We start from the raw sequence: 14784 nt of genomic DNA on the forward strand, positions 1-14784 counted from the left end.
TCCTGAACGTTAATGGTATAACAATTCTAGGACAATTTAAGAGAACACTTGAGACTAGACTTGAGAAAGCATGTAAGATTCTGAAATATGACATTTAGTACATGTACTAGACAAAATCCAATAATGGAGGTTTCAGAAGAAGCACAAAATGGGTTTTAAGAGTAGTGTCCTTGATTGATGATCAAGAAATTAACAATTGAATTGTGATGGTATACACCAATTATTTAAAAAAAATCAAAATAAAGAATGAAGGAAATCAGTAGTGTTCAAAAAGATCAAACTTTAATCTAGTAAAATTATCTTGTAACAAACATACAACTTTCACTTTCATTACTTTATTTTCATGCGGTACAAAACTCATACAGCATGTTCATTTTACACCAAATCAATATTTCATGCTTAGAATATATGGGATTATACATGAAAACAGCACTTGCATTTAGATGGATTACACTGCAATGTTGCATTGCATGTTAAATTGTCTAACAGACTGACTATCAAAGGTATTCTAGTTATAACAGTCCTTGTAAAAAGCACACTTAAATACTCAAATATGTTGATCTCTGATCATGATTTTCCGGGGATTTCTCGCTTTGTTAAAACACTCTGAAAACAAATGAGATATGATACATAAGCATTTAAATATAGTAGATTATTTCATTGACAGCAGCATGCAAGTTTCTCTGGTTAAGCATTTATTTGTATACTATTATGTAAGTTAAATTTGTAATCAACGGAAACTCACTGAGTTAGGAGGACTTGTTTGACATTAAAATTCAGATACATTGTAGGTATGTTTGTCTAAGGGATAAGGGATACTCTCAATATTAAGAAAATACGAGGCAAACAAAATTACAACATAAAAATTATTTAAAAAAATGAGTTTGAAATGAAAAAGTACTTAGATGAAAAATAGAATCTACAAGATGAGATGAATTTTGCAAAGTTCAGAATCAGGGACCGTAATTTGTTATTCGAAGCAGGTAGAAGTAAAACAATGAACAGAAGCAAAAAACCAACTTTGTAAAAAATGTCAATGCATTAAAAAGTAGTTGGGAATGAAATTCACTTTATCCTAGATTGTGAAATATATGAGAAAAGGACATTCTTATTTCAAGACGGTAATATCCACACAAACCAGGAAAGATTAAACAACATTATAACAATATGCAATTGTAGTACAGCTTTGGCCAAATATTTAAATAACACAATCTACAAAATTAAGTAATTTTCCTATTTTAATAATAACAAGGAATCTGGACAGGTTCTATCATTGTAACATATTGAACTAAAACATAGAAAACAGACGAAAGTAGTGTACCAGGTAACTGAAAAGTATCCACCTAATGACAACTTACATTTCTTGTAAGGTCTACACAGTTTGTGAATGCTCTGACCTCAGCTTCACAATTTAATGTCTCCCTAGGATTAATAGTGTAACATTTCAGTACTTCCTCTTGTAGATCTTTACACACTGGTTGATATGACTGGTGTCTATAAAAAACAACAACTACACCTTAGAGAACAGTGGTGGCAGTGGGGGTATTGGTGACAAAGAAGTAATTAATAAATTGAACTGATTAAGTTAGTAGATCAACAAAGTATATCAATATTCTGATTAGAAAGTTAAAACCACTTCACAAATGATAAATCAAGTGGGTAACTATGAATACAAGGTTACAAAGATACACACAAACATGTTGCATTGACAGGTTTCTTTACACAAGTATCATATTTACTCTATTAGTAGAGTGTACATTTATGCCAATGTCAAAGCTGCATCTATCGTCATATGTACATGATCCAGAATACAATAAATGTAATTATTCATTTATGGGGAGTACGTCTGCTGACAGCGGTGAGGGACGTTTGTCGAGTTGTGAGTTCATAATAAACAAGCCATGCATGGCACAGTTCCCGTTATCAAATTTAAGATATATAGTTTTGTTTATAGTAATATAGCTGGAATATAACCATGTCAGGAATATGATTTTTTTAACATTAAAATGATTGACATTTGTATCTGAGTCTATTATCATTATGCATTCATTACAACGTTCGTATGCATTATAATGGTGTAGATACGTATTTATTTCATAGTGTAATCGGATAATATACCAAGTTCAAACAAAATCCATTTGTAAACAGCCGAGAAATGGTTGATTTTGATGATTTTTAGCACAAAAATGGCCGCCATTTGACCATCTTGAATCAGATCGTGAAACAAATTGACGTGCATATGTATAATATCATGTATGATGTATGTGTGAAGTTTGATTGTGATTGGTCCAGGCATTTCTAAGATACAGGTCCGGACGCACGCACAGACGCACGCACAGACGCATACACGAACGCACACATACACGCACGCACGCACGGACACACAGAGGTCAAAACATAAGTCTCCGTTTTCGGACTGCATCCGAACGGGGACTAATTAATGTTTGAAATAAAATTAATAACATACATGAATTTAGACTCCACATCTTCTGCTGCCTTCGTGAACTGTTCTGATGTCATTCTGTATAATTCAGCATTCTGAGTAGACAAAAATTAAACTAAACAATTGCAATTCATATAAATAATAATAATGACTTTATTACACTACTGAAACCATCTTAGGGTTTAGTATGGTAAATTAAAAATACAATGCAACATTACTACAGGACAGCATATTTATATTTGAATATGCCAAACCTGGGCATGGTACACTCATTACAGAAAATAAGACAACTTTAAGAGTCAGCAAATGTCACCACAGAAAAGGTATTCCCTAAGAGCAGTGATCTCAGTAAAATGGGAAAATCTAAGAAATAGACTTTTTAATTTCAAAAATTTAGTATTCAAGTACAGCAGATTCAAGTTGATTCGTGAGGTGAAATAGTTTCTCAGTGCTATTTTGCTTTAGAGGAACACAGCAGATGAGTAACTGCCAAATGACAAAGTTTAGAACTTTCTGCAGGCCATGATGTGTGGATAAACATTTAAGGTATACATGTAGATGAAGGTTTGTGGGTACTCAGATGATTTTTTTTTGCTTTTTCTTACCTAGACAGTCTTGGTTAGATAGTGTTCAAATTTTAGAGCATTGTCAATGCTGGTACATACTCAAAAATCAATTTTTAAAATATAGGGAACCAATGCACGCGTATGTGATTAAAGTTTGTTTACGTTACTCTTTGATTGACAAGTCACTGTTGATGTTGTATGAAAACGAGTTGCTGGCTTTAGTTACGGTGTGGCGATGTGTGACTTCCTATCCTGGTCCCTATTTACTTACCTCAAGCGCTATTGACTAGCCTCGCAAACTACAAAAATAAGAATTATTAGTTCGCCTTTCAGGCTGCGCCTGAAACAGGGACTAAAATCAGACAAGACATAGACGTACGCTTCCAGCATGCAAGCGGAATAAAATACATACAGTTGTAAATGATAAATAAATTTTTCACTCTTATCTCGCAACATGTCGACAACTTCTAGCCTAGCAGCTTCTAGTTGTACGGTATACTGTTAAATCATTTTTTTTTTAAATTTATTTTCTCTACTTTTTTTTTCTCCACAGGCATTTTAAATTGAAGTATATATTTTTTGTTTCGCTGTAACAATCACCGTGCTGATAGCATTGCGATTCAATGGATAAACACCATTGCTGTGTTGTCATTGATGAATGAATGTTGGTTTAATTAAAAATAAAGAAATACCCTGAAAATTACAGAAAAATCGACACTGAGATGCCGTTTTTAAACACAGAGGAAAAATCAAGCATAGGATGCCATTCGGAAATCCCCTTGTCAGCTAGCATGCATCTGTGGCGATGTCGCAAAGTATGTTATACGGTCGTGCTCAGCGACCTTTGGTACTAAGGCACTCTATGAATGAGGTATTTCCAGAGGTAATTTTTATCAACCCGTCTCGTCTGTAGTTGAGTGAAACCTGTTTCGATTTACAATAGTTTCCCTTCCATTTTGACTTTTTTTACACCGGCGTTTGAGTGACTGAAAAGTAAAAACTGCGAATACCCATTGTGTAGCAAAAATATTACGACCCATTTCAACCTGGTCATCTAACTTCGCACGGTCCATTTCACAGGAGATCGCAAAAAACTGCGTCATATAAAGTATTTTTTTAAAGGTTTGAGGAAAGGTAAATTTAGACTCAATCCACCCAATGGCAATTGATATTTTTATATAACTATATGAATATCTCATCGGCTTTACGTAATCCATTCTGCCCCTTCCTAAGTGGAAATGATAAACGCCATGACAGTTTTCATGCAAGGTTTTGACTCTGTGGACGATTTTACATTCATTTCCCGTGGATTGTAAATATTTTAATATTATTGTTTTATCTGATGATTTTTATCTGGCATGTTGACGTGATGCAATAGCCATTTTTGTGGACGATTAACGTCACTTTCATAAAACGGGCATTATCTCGATCCGTTCATGTTTTCTAGTTGGTCGAAGAGATTGAAAATTAATTAGCTCCCACAGTTTTGTGTCAGTTTGTCCTGACGTTTTCACACTATTTTGACGACATCTCTACGTACAAAAGGACGTTTGGGATTATTTTTAAAGCTTTGCATTCTCGGACAATGACATTCAAGTTGTGAAATACTGACTGGGGTTGAATATACGGCACACATCCTGCTTGACAATCTTGTAATATGAAAACAAAACATACTATATATACGCCTGGACGCCCCTTTGTTAATAAACAACTGATAAACTTTGTGTGAAATAAACAAGAATTGGGAGAGCTATTTAGATTTGAACTTCCCTGGTAAATTGAAAAACACAAGTGGAGATAATGGATGATTTGCATAACCATTCACTCAGTAAGAAGTTTGCTAATGATCATAATTAAAATGGCTGTAACAGTTCCAAAATTTAATATTGAGATCCCTTCATTACTTTTTGTCCCCATGTTTCTTTTCGATTATATATGTACAGCCTTGCTAAATCTTGCTAAGCATTTAAAAGAGAGAATGTTTGCACCTGTTATCTATATTTTAAAATCGTTTTTTGAGTATGTTCCGCTATTCACAATGCTGCAAAATTTTAACAGCATTTAGCCAAGACTGTTTGGATAATAAAAAGGCAAAAAAAAAATGTCACTACCAAGTGCCGTCAAACCTGCATCTATACCATAATATCACCATACAGCAAAGGAGGGAATGGTAATTACTAAACAGCACTGTGACATACTGTAAAGGGGGTAATTATACACTGGGTTTTAATTTAGCTTATTTCGCTGACTGGAAAATGCGCTAAATTAAAACACAGTGAATATATAAAATTTAGCATAGAACACATAATCTAATTGATAAAACCGTGAATTTATAACCCACTGAATATGCCTGAAATGGTAAATCAGCAAATTATAAACCCAGTGAAAATTAGTCATTTTACAGTAGATGATTTTCAGTTCATTAAGAGATCTAATGTAATTGGTGAAATTCCACAAAAATCTAGTGATTTGATTTTAATTTTGAGCTTGAATTTCTCTTTTATAATTTAATGTCAAAATTCCTATCTTTTAGAAAGACTTATGGTGCCGAGATATTTTTAATTCATCAAAACTGATCCTCTTAAAATGAGTACAGCACATTATTAAGCTTGGAAATATGCAAATAGTTTTGTGTTGAATTCCACACGATAGTTTGATGCCACCAAGGCATTAGGATTAATTTCACATGTAAAGCAGGATTCCGCAGAGAACGAAAAGTGGTATTTTACCTTGAGTTCTGCTTGTCTAAGCTTTTCCTTCCACTGTCCTTCAGATAGTTTTAATTGTTTCTGAAATTCTTCATCTCTTTCCAAATCCACAGCAGTACTTGTCTAGTATTTATAAAAATAATATGATGAAATATAGTTGTCACTATCTGGTGTAATGACAGGGAGGGAAGGTAAGCTGATGGTCCTTTTATTAGGATCATGGTTATTATAGCAATATTTCACCAGATGATAATATGACGGAACCCCAGACCCTCCCTGTGGCTTTCGTTGAGATGCGGTGTATTCTGCTATACTTACACTCGCTTCGCTTGTGAAAGTACAGCAGCAGGATACACCGCATCACTCGTGAAAATAACTTCCATACGCAACGAAAGCCACGGGCAGGGTGTGGGGTTCTGTTATTATTACTTATGTTTCATATTTGATTATTTCATATTACCGGGTAAAGAAAGAACGTGCAACAAATCGGATGGAATTTAGATCGGGGAACCCCATTGCCCATTAATATGTTCCAAGACAGTATTACGCCCTAGCAACGCGTGCCAGTGTAGAATGCGTGTCACTGTCTGTGTGGAAATAAAATAATCATACGTCTAATCGGAATCACTGTCCGAATAAATTACTCGTGGATGTTTAGTTGGGGCCACGACAGAGCCAGAACTTGAACTGGACGATTATGATACACAGTTTAATGTTGAAGTTAAAAGTTCCTCCACAGAATTGTGCATTGGCAAACAAGCCGTGCAACTGCGGTACTCCACAGACGGGATGACTTTCGTCAACAGCGATCGTCGCTGAGCTTCAAGCTACAACTTCTTTTGTGATATTGCTTGCTGGTCGTGGATTGAATGAGTCTTGGTTACCGGTTAAAATGTTGCTCATTTGGCATTAATAAACTGTATGTGTAACTCAGCAACATACATTAAGTTCTCCCAATCGTAGTATTTTATGTGATGTACACCTGACATGCCAAAAATGTTGCTGAACGATTTGAACCGGATGAAAATAGCAGACGAAAATGTGTTTACAAAATAAAAATAGTTCGGTAGCCAATGGAAATACCATGTTCATTTGCATGAAAATACCAAAAACATTATTACATGGGTGATATGCAAATTAGTTTGACTCAAAATAAGTGACTGCCTAAAAGTACCATTACTGTTGTTCAAATTTCATTTCACTCAGCAAGTATATTCTGTACCCAAAGGGGAAAATATTGTACTTCTAAATATTGTTTATTTCGAAAAACAGTACTCCTGAAGGGACTATTTTATTTGCTCTCAGACCTCATTTGAAAATGGGTTGTGAAAATATCGAATTTGATTTCCGGGACGAATCAAAATAAACTGCAGTACATATGTAATAATGTACACTACTGTAAAATACTTCAGCTATAATTCATTTTCGCTGAACATACTTTTTAAGTGTGTTGTATAGAGTTAATTTTCACTGATTTTTGATTAGTTTAATGTAAAATATGGAAAACAAGTCATTCTTAATTACACAGTCTTCGTCCAAAATTTTGTGATCTAACATATCAATTTGATGCTGATGAAGTCATTGCGATTAGATTAAAACCATTAATGGAAGATGGATTTGTAAAAAATTATGATTTAGTGCTTTTACACGAGAATTGGTCATTGGGCAGTCAAATTACAAAAATGATATTTTTTCTTAAATATGTGATGGACACCATGGCCCAGACATCTCTGTGAAACAGCTACAGCACACACACAAAAATAAAGATTTAACACTTTTACATAAAAATTGGATATATTGAATCGAATCACAAAAATAATGTTAGTGCACATGTATTCCTTGGTATACTATTTTTGTACAAAATTTAAAGAGTAACGTTCATTGCATTCAAATGAAAGTAGCATGGGTACCATGAAAAACAAAATGGCTGCCAGTCAGCCATATTTGCTCGAATCACAGAAAAAATATGACGTGCATCTATAACAAAATATGTATGATTATCATACCAAGTTCGATCCAAATCAGTCGAGTCATCTCTGAGAAACTGCTGCAGACATGTAAAAATGACTATTTAGCACTTTTACATGAAATTTGGGCATCAGTCAGCCATATTGAATCAAATCACAAAAATAATGATGGTGTAGTTGTATCTCTTGGTATACTATCTTTGTAAAAAATTTAAACAGAAACGTTTACCATGAAAAACAAGATGGCCGCCAGTCGGCCATATTTGTTTTAATCACGAAAAAAAAAATGATGTGCACCTACAACCTAATATGTATGATCATAATACCAACTTTGATCTAAATTGGCCCAGTCATCTCCGAGAAACTGCTGCAGACACGTTTAGGTATCAGAAATAGCAAATTTTACATCCAAAATGACCGCCAGTCGGCCATTTTTTCTCCAATCATAAAGTAACTTGACGTGCATATGTAAGACATCATGTATTGTCTTCATGTAAAGTTTGAATGAAATCCGTCAATGGGTGTCCGAGATATAGCTCCGAACGCACGTACAGGCGGAGGACTGAACAAACCCAAATTAATAGTCCCCATTTTCGAACTTCGTCCGAACGGGGACTAAAAAAGTATATTTGCTGGATTTTATTTTCACTGAGTCACCCCTGAATCCGAAAAAAAATAAGTGAAAACAAAATATTTTACTGTAGTCCCAGTTATACATGTATGTACTTCAAGAAAAATTGAATTATTTACCTTTTGGGAACCAGTTTGCTCTACTGACCCTGAAACAGAAAAAAGACATTCATCATTTATAATACACATTACCTGCTACCGCTATCTGAGTGATTAATAGTTGTAGATAAACCATTATGTTTAGATTAAAAAAATTTTTTTGCAACAAACTGTTGTAACAATCAGCTCATTGGCTTGAATCTTGCAAAGAATGACGATAATATGAGGTTATTACGAGGATACTGCAAAGTATGCACAAAGACAGTATAATATGTGCCAAATTTTAGAGATCTTAGATCTTGAGAGTCTTTCTCATAACAGAACGTGAATTTGATAACTTCTGTTTTATTGTAATTTAATATTAATCGATTGGACATGTAAACAGACATAAAAGTTATCATATCTTTACATGATACAAGAGCATCTATCAATTATTTTGTTGTTTTTTTCAAACCAAGCAAGTGGTTAATTGTATGATGGGGAGTTTTTGCATTAATAGGAGAACATTTCCAATAGAAGTGCATATAAACCAAAAATTGTATTTTAATTGACTTAAATTATTAAAATACAACTTACTTTGATCACAAATAAAATTGTAATTTATATAAAAACATGTGCTACTAGTAAAGGAAATACGGTTATGGTTATTTTCTGCTAACATAGAGTGGAAATTATACATCACACCAATACCCACTTGCCTGTGGTATGTTTATATTACAGTCAATAAGTCTACAAATAGTTGTAATCAAAAATAACCACTGCATGTACATGTATACAGCCTTACCTTTAGGTTCTTCTTCTCCCATCATGCGACGAACAACGGCTTCAGATATCTGAAAACAAACATTCATAATAGAAATAAGAGACAATGTTGATGTTGTACATGATCAAGTTCAATCTCCAGATACTAAATCATCTTGTATTATATCAAGCAAAATGTGCTCATCAGGTTTAAAAAAAGATTGGGTTCTGTTCATGAACTATGAGATTTATTTCAAAGAAAATACAGTAATATTTTGGAAATGGTAGTTTATTAAATTATCATACGTATAATTTTATGGATTAGAGTAGGTTTACAATTCAAAATTTAAAACTTTATTCATGCACTTGTATGTACATGTATGTCATTTTTACATTAAAATTTTAGAAAATAAATCAAATAAAATCTCAATGTAATTCATTGTTTGTCTTCATACATTTAACGTTGGACCCATGTGTTGTACATGTCTCATGAGAAGACAAATTCCCATCCTTCATACAAAAAGTTATAAAATGGTTGACAAAAGCCAAAATTATATGGATTGGTGGAAGCTACTGATTGGATGGTGCCTATAAGCATATGTGCATGCGATGCACAATCTACTAGTGATAGAACTGCAACTCTGTAATGAGGCCACTGACTGAAATATTGGGACAGCACGCAGCTGGTGTGCATATTATTGTGCAGTCACTACAATACTGTTTTTAGCTATTGTGTTACATGTATGTGTTGAACCAATCCCTGGAAAAGGCGTTTGTTTAGCGATAACTGACTGGCTGGACCCCTATTCCACTACCATAGGAAACAAAGGCCGAATTAAAATTATGCTTAAATAAATCTCTCAAGACTAAAAGTTGTAAAACTGGTCGATATTCATAGTAAAATATCTAAATTTACTTTTGTTTAAGTCTGAGAACGTTTTTTTCCGCTTCAAAAAGTGGTAAATTGTCGCCCATCTAGTTAACATTTCATCGACTGTTACGCCATCTAGGAGATTCTTGAGCTATACGCGACCTCTTCACATGCGTGATCGAGCACTGGATATTACATCATTTTCGTACAGCACAAGTCTTCGCTACATGTAAAAGGTGAGTGCCGACGTTATTACGTTTATTTTTTTAATTTTCCTGAAAAAATAGATGATTTGTTGAAGCCATTTATTGTGAGAGGTATTACTAGTTATGCTGGAGTCTGCCGCTTATATGCACTTGATAGGAGCAAGATAGACCGTCTTTTATAATGAATTCTTGTGTTTGATTTATGCATGATATCAGCGTAATCTAGCGCAACGCGTTTTCAAAAGCCGGAAGTACTTTCGCAAGGAAAACATGTGCGACAATGTTTTCGTAGAACGGCGTCTCACTATTCATTTGAAACAATGGGATGAATAGAGTAGTATCTTAGTAACAAAGACAATAGCATTGCTCACTGCTGGGAATCAATTTCAAAATCAAAAGGTGGGAAATTGGTAAACTACAGAGGCACAGTTCTTTTGTAGGTATGGTCATGGCAGGCATGATCAGTAATCCAGATAAACATAATGAACATAATAAATAAAAATAAATAAATAAACAAATGAAAAGATAAAAGTAAAAATAAATAATGTGTAAATGTAAGATATGTATAAATTTGATATTTTTTTAAGTTAACGAGCACATTGCAAGTATCCTACTAGTACATGTACATGTATCATGAATTTAGATTATTTTCATTGGCATATATTGTACCACTCATTCCGCTCCATTCCAGCTAAAATTAAGTCACCAAATTTATATTTTATTCATTGCATTTACATTGTAATTCATTGGTAATCTCATTGAATCATTATGTGGTAATATTTAGTACCCCTTCAGATGCAGTTCGAAAACGGGGACTTATGTTTTGACCTCCGTGTTTCCATGCGTGCATCCTGTATCTTAGAAATTCCTGGAGTAATCACAATCAAACTGCACACATACATCACACATGATATTATACATATGCATGTCAATTTGTTTCACGATCTGTTTCAAGATGGCCTAATGGTGGCCATTTTTGTTATAAAAATCATCAAAATCAAGCATTTCTCGGCTGTTTACAGATGGATTTTGTTCAAATTTGGTATATGCGTTGGACATTATAGGACCTTGATGCACAGCATTTTGTTTTCAGATAAGATTCAAAATGGCCAACTTGCCGCCACAACATGTCATAGATATACAGATGTATTGGTTTGACGATCCTATAAAAAATGGCCAAATGGTGGCCATTTTTGTGCTAAAAAAATCATCAAAATCAAGCATTTCTCGGCTGTTTACAGATGGATTTTGTTCAAACTTGGTACATACATTAGACATTACGAGTTCCTGATGCACGTTATTTTATTTTTTAGATCGGATTCAGAATGGCTGACTAGTGGCCATTTTGTTTTAATGAATGGGCTTCTCGCAACATATCTCTGATATGCTTTGACTGACTCTGTTCAAAATTTATATATTCATTATACATGTATTCAAAATGGCTGATATTGTTTCAATTAGTGCTGTTCCAGAGCAATATCTCTCAATACTCGTTTGACTATCAGATACAAATGTCAATCATTTAAATGTTAAACAATCATCATAATCATATTCCTGACATGTTTATATTCCAGCTATATTACTATAAATAAAACTATACATCTTAAATTCGATAACTAACAGGGACTGTGCCATGCATGGCTTGTTTTTCCTAAGGGAGTTGTCTTTGGCACCTCAATAATTATAATACTTTACTATATATTTCAGGTGCCTGGATTCCTGAAATGGTATAATATAGTGTATGAAGGTGACAAAGTGGAGGCAGTATACTCTTACTCATTACAGGATGACATGAAGAATGGAGACATCGAAATAATAGTTTGATTTAATTTTATTGTAAATAAAGGTCAGTTTTGGCTTTTGTATTTGAGCTGATAAAGTGACTGTGTCTATCTATTATTTATAAATGTATGTGCATATATTTGGGACATTGGGATGTTGAAATACGTGGGTGTGCTGATCAGAGCACCCCATATGTTGTGTCATGAGTGTATAAAGTTTTTGTGAATAAAATGTCCATTTGGTATTTTACATGCAATTGATATGACGGCATGGGACCCATATCACATATAATCTAGTACGTTTAACTTTAAATCACAAATAAATCATTAGTCTGAATAAGACAAACACATAATAATTATAATGGCAATCGTGTTGGCAATTTATTTCATAATAATCAAATGTCATATAACGGACTGTATTTTCTATATTATTGTGCACTTAAGAATTCAACAAGGGAGTTACTGCAGCCCAAATAATTAAATTGTTTGGAATGATTACACATATTGTTGTGATATTCTATTTTTGCTGTAAAATAAATGTATTTTGATAATGCCCAATTAGCTAGTGAGGCTTGCCCAGCTGCGGAATTAGAATGGACAGCATGTATTGTCATTGCTAATTAATATTCTTTTGTTTGTGCTGGTGGAAGACGAACATGAACACGAGTTAGTCAGTTGTCACCCAGCTCCCGACCAGTGCAGTGCAGTTCAGCTCAGCTCAGCTCAACTCCGGTGCAGTGTCAACGTGGCAGCCAACGTATGTCTCAAGATATGCCTGACCAATTTGGCATGTGGGACTGATAGATGCAAAACAGTCTGCTGTGGTTCTGCGCTGTAAAACCAACCTTATTCAAAGACCTGTGTTTCGCCAGAAAGCGTGGTTTGCTGATCTTGGTCTTTTCTCTGCACGGACGGTATGGAAGTTGTGTAACATTACGGTCAGTGTCATGTAATTTGCATTCCCTGAGACCTCGTGGTTTGGAGCTGTAGAACTGATATCGCCGTCAACGTTGCTGTGATTAACTGTACTATCGCTGAAGCTACGCAGTACGAGTTCTGCACTTAGGTAGGGTAGGCAATTCCGAGCTGGGCTATTATCATTAATGTTGTATTTATTGTGATGTATATTGTTGACCGGTTTGTGATTTATATTACTCCTGTTACTGGTTTATACTTATTGTATTATTAAATTAGTATTATTGGACATATCCTGACTGTGTGCCTTTGTTTGACCTTTAGTGTTGCGTTCTGGAGTGCGAGATATTGGCGGCCAGGTTCGCAGGAGACTATCTCGTATTCCCGTTCGTAACAATATATTTACTTGAAATGAACAATGTTATCTGCATAATTTTGGCAGATAAGCCGTTCAGAGCTGTATTTATTCAGAAAAAAGTTCTGTAGTTTTACTACAAATAAAGCTCAGTGACACACAAACGGACAGACAACAGACAGTTGCCCAAATGCAATCAACCCACTATGTTGCCGTACTACCTCTTAAAGCCTCCACTATGTTATGGCTAAAAACAAAGAATTACAAAATAGGTGGTTTAGTAGTTACAGTTCGGGAAGTAGTATTAACCGAAACTGGCAACCTGCAACTGGGTACTTTTGGATATTACACCCTATGCATGTGATCAAGATGGAATTCTGAATAATACTGAAATCTTCTTAACAGGTCTAGCAGATGGATACATACTTTCATTAATTGGATATGCAATTGTGCTCTAGTTGATGATTCTTTGCCTAAAATGGAAAAATATCCCAAATTGGAGATTTGAGAGGCAGCCATATTGAATAATTAGCATATTTTGATTTCTTTTGTGTTGATTAGTGGTCAGACATACCACCTCTTTCAGATGCTACATGTATGAACTCTTTTGAATAAATTAACAATAAAATTGTCTGTTATACCTACATGTACATGTACTTTGTGAATTGTCTATGTCTGTGTGTCTGTGCGACTACATGTATGAAGGTATTAAAAGACTATCATCTTGTGTAAGATTATGTCAGGAGTCTACCATGCTAACTGCATCACTTACAATCTATGCCTACGTGAAGCCAGATGGTGTATTATTGAAAGACCCAATACATGACATTACACACACACCACCAGATATCCCAGTACGAGGTGAGGGTTGATTGTAATGATTTTTGGAGAGTTCTTTATAGTTCAACGTCCCATTATTTTGATTTATACTTATTACAATACGTTGTGAGCCAGATAGATAAAATATTAGATAAGATGATCATATTTCCCCCCAAATTAAAATTCAACTGTAGTAGATTCAGTCATAGGCCCCAAGAAGAAAAAAGATTTTTTTTTATTCTCAAAATATAACAGAATGTATTCCGTGGAAACGAAAAACATTGGAAAAAATAAAAATAAAACAATATACGACGGAACTGTACAGAAAAAAACAAATTTCGAGCAGTGTTACTGTTATCATGCCATCGCTGATTTCACCAAAGTCGCTCCGGCATCGGACAGGAATGAGAGTACAGCGTAACAAATATGCGACCCACCTTTACTGTGCCCGTTTCTTGGTCCATCTCTACCGTCACTTTCTTTGGGGTGCTACTAGAGCCTCCCATTTTCAATTAACAGGCCTCGAACAGTAAATGACTGCCAACACAAATTCCAGGACCACCACAGCAAGCACGATTACCTGTGACCTTTCACCTTTAATGGTTGCGGAGAAAAGAGTCGCGCCGTAATCAGGAAAAAAATCACAATTTTAATGCTTAATGTGGAGTTCAGAAATCAGAAAA

At 34.5% G+C, this 14784-nt stretch overlaps 1 protein-coding gene across 1 annotated transcript; it reads right to left on the reverse strand.

Annotated features, from left to right (window-relative positions):
- Window positions 1-260: 260 nt before the first annotated feature.
- On the reverse strand, window positions 261-14784 carry LOC100368194 (MICOS complex subunit mic25-like). The gene is made up of 7 exons (XM_002737836.4): window positions 14539-14784; window positions 9198-9246; window positions 8435-8463; window positions 5739-5840; window positions 2468-2538; window positions 1359-1494; window positions 261-606 (listed from the first exon to the last, which is right to left on the reverse strand). Exons 1-7 carry the CDS (start codon window positions 14605-14607, stop codon window positions 568-570), a joined length of 495 nt encoding a protein of 164 aa, XP_002737882.1. The 5' UTR covers window positions 14608-14784; the 3' UTR covers window positions 261-567.

Source organism: Saccoglossus kowalevskii, chromosome 3, assembly GCF_978046115.1.
Source record: "Saccoglossus kowalevskii chromosome 3, keSacKowa6.1, whole genome shotgun sequence".
NCBI classification, from domain to species: domain Eukaryota; kingdom Metazoa; phylum Hemichordata; class Enteropneusta; family Harrimaniidae; genus Saccoglossus; species Saccoglossus kowalevskii.

What these genes read in the sequence shown, in the direction of transcription:
- LOC100368194 (XM_002737836.4), bottom strand. Translation starts at nt 14,607, where the DNA reads ATGGGAGGCTCTAGTAGCACCCCAAAGAAAGTGACGGTAGAGATGGAC. An exon ending in AAGAAACGGGCACAGTAAAG is followed by an intron (nt 9,247 to 14,538) that starts GTGGGTCGCATA and finishes GTTTGTTTTCAG; the next exon opens with ATATCTGAAGCCGTTGTTCG. An exon ending in TTAGACAAGCAGAACTCAAG is followed by an intron (nt 2,539 to 5,738) that starts GTAAAATACCAC and finishes TTGTCTACTCAG; the next exon opens with AATGCTGAATTATACAGAAT.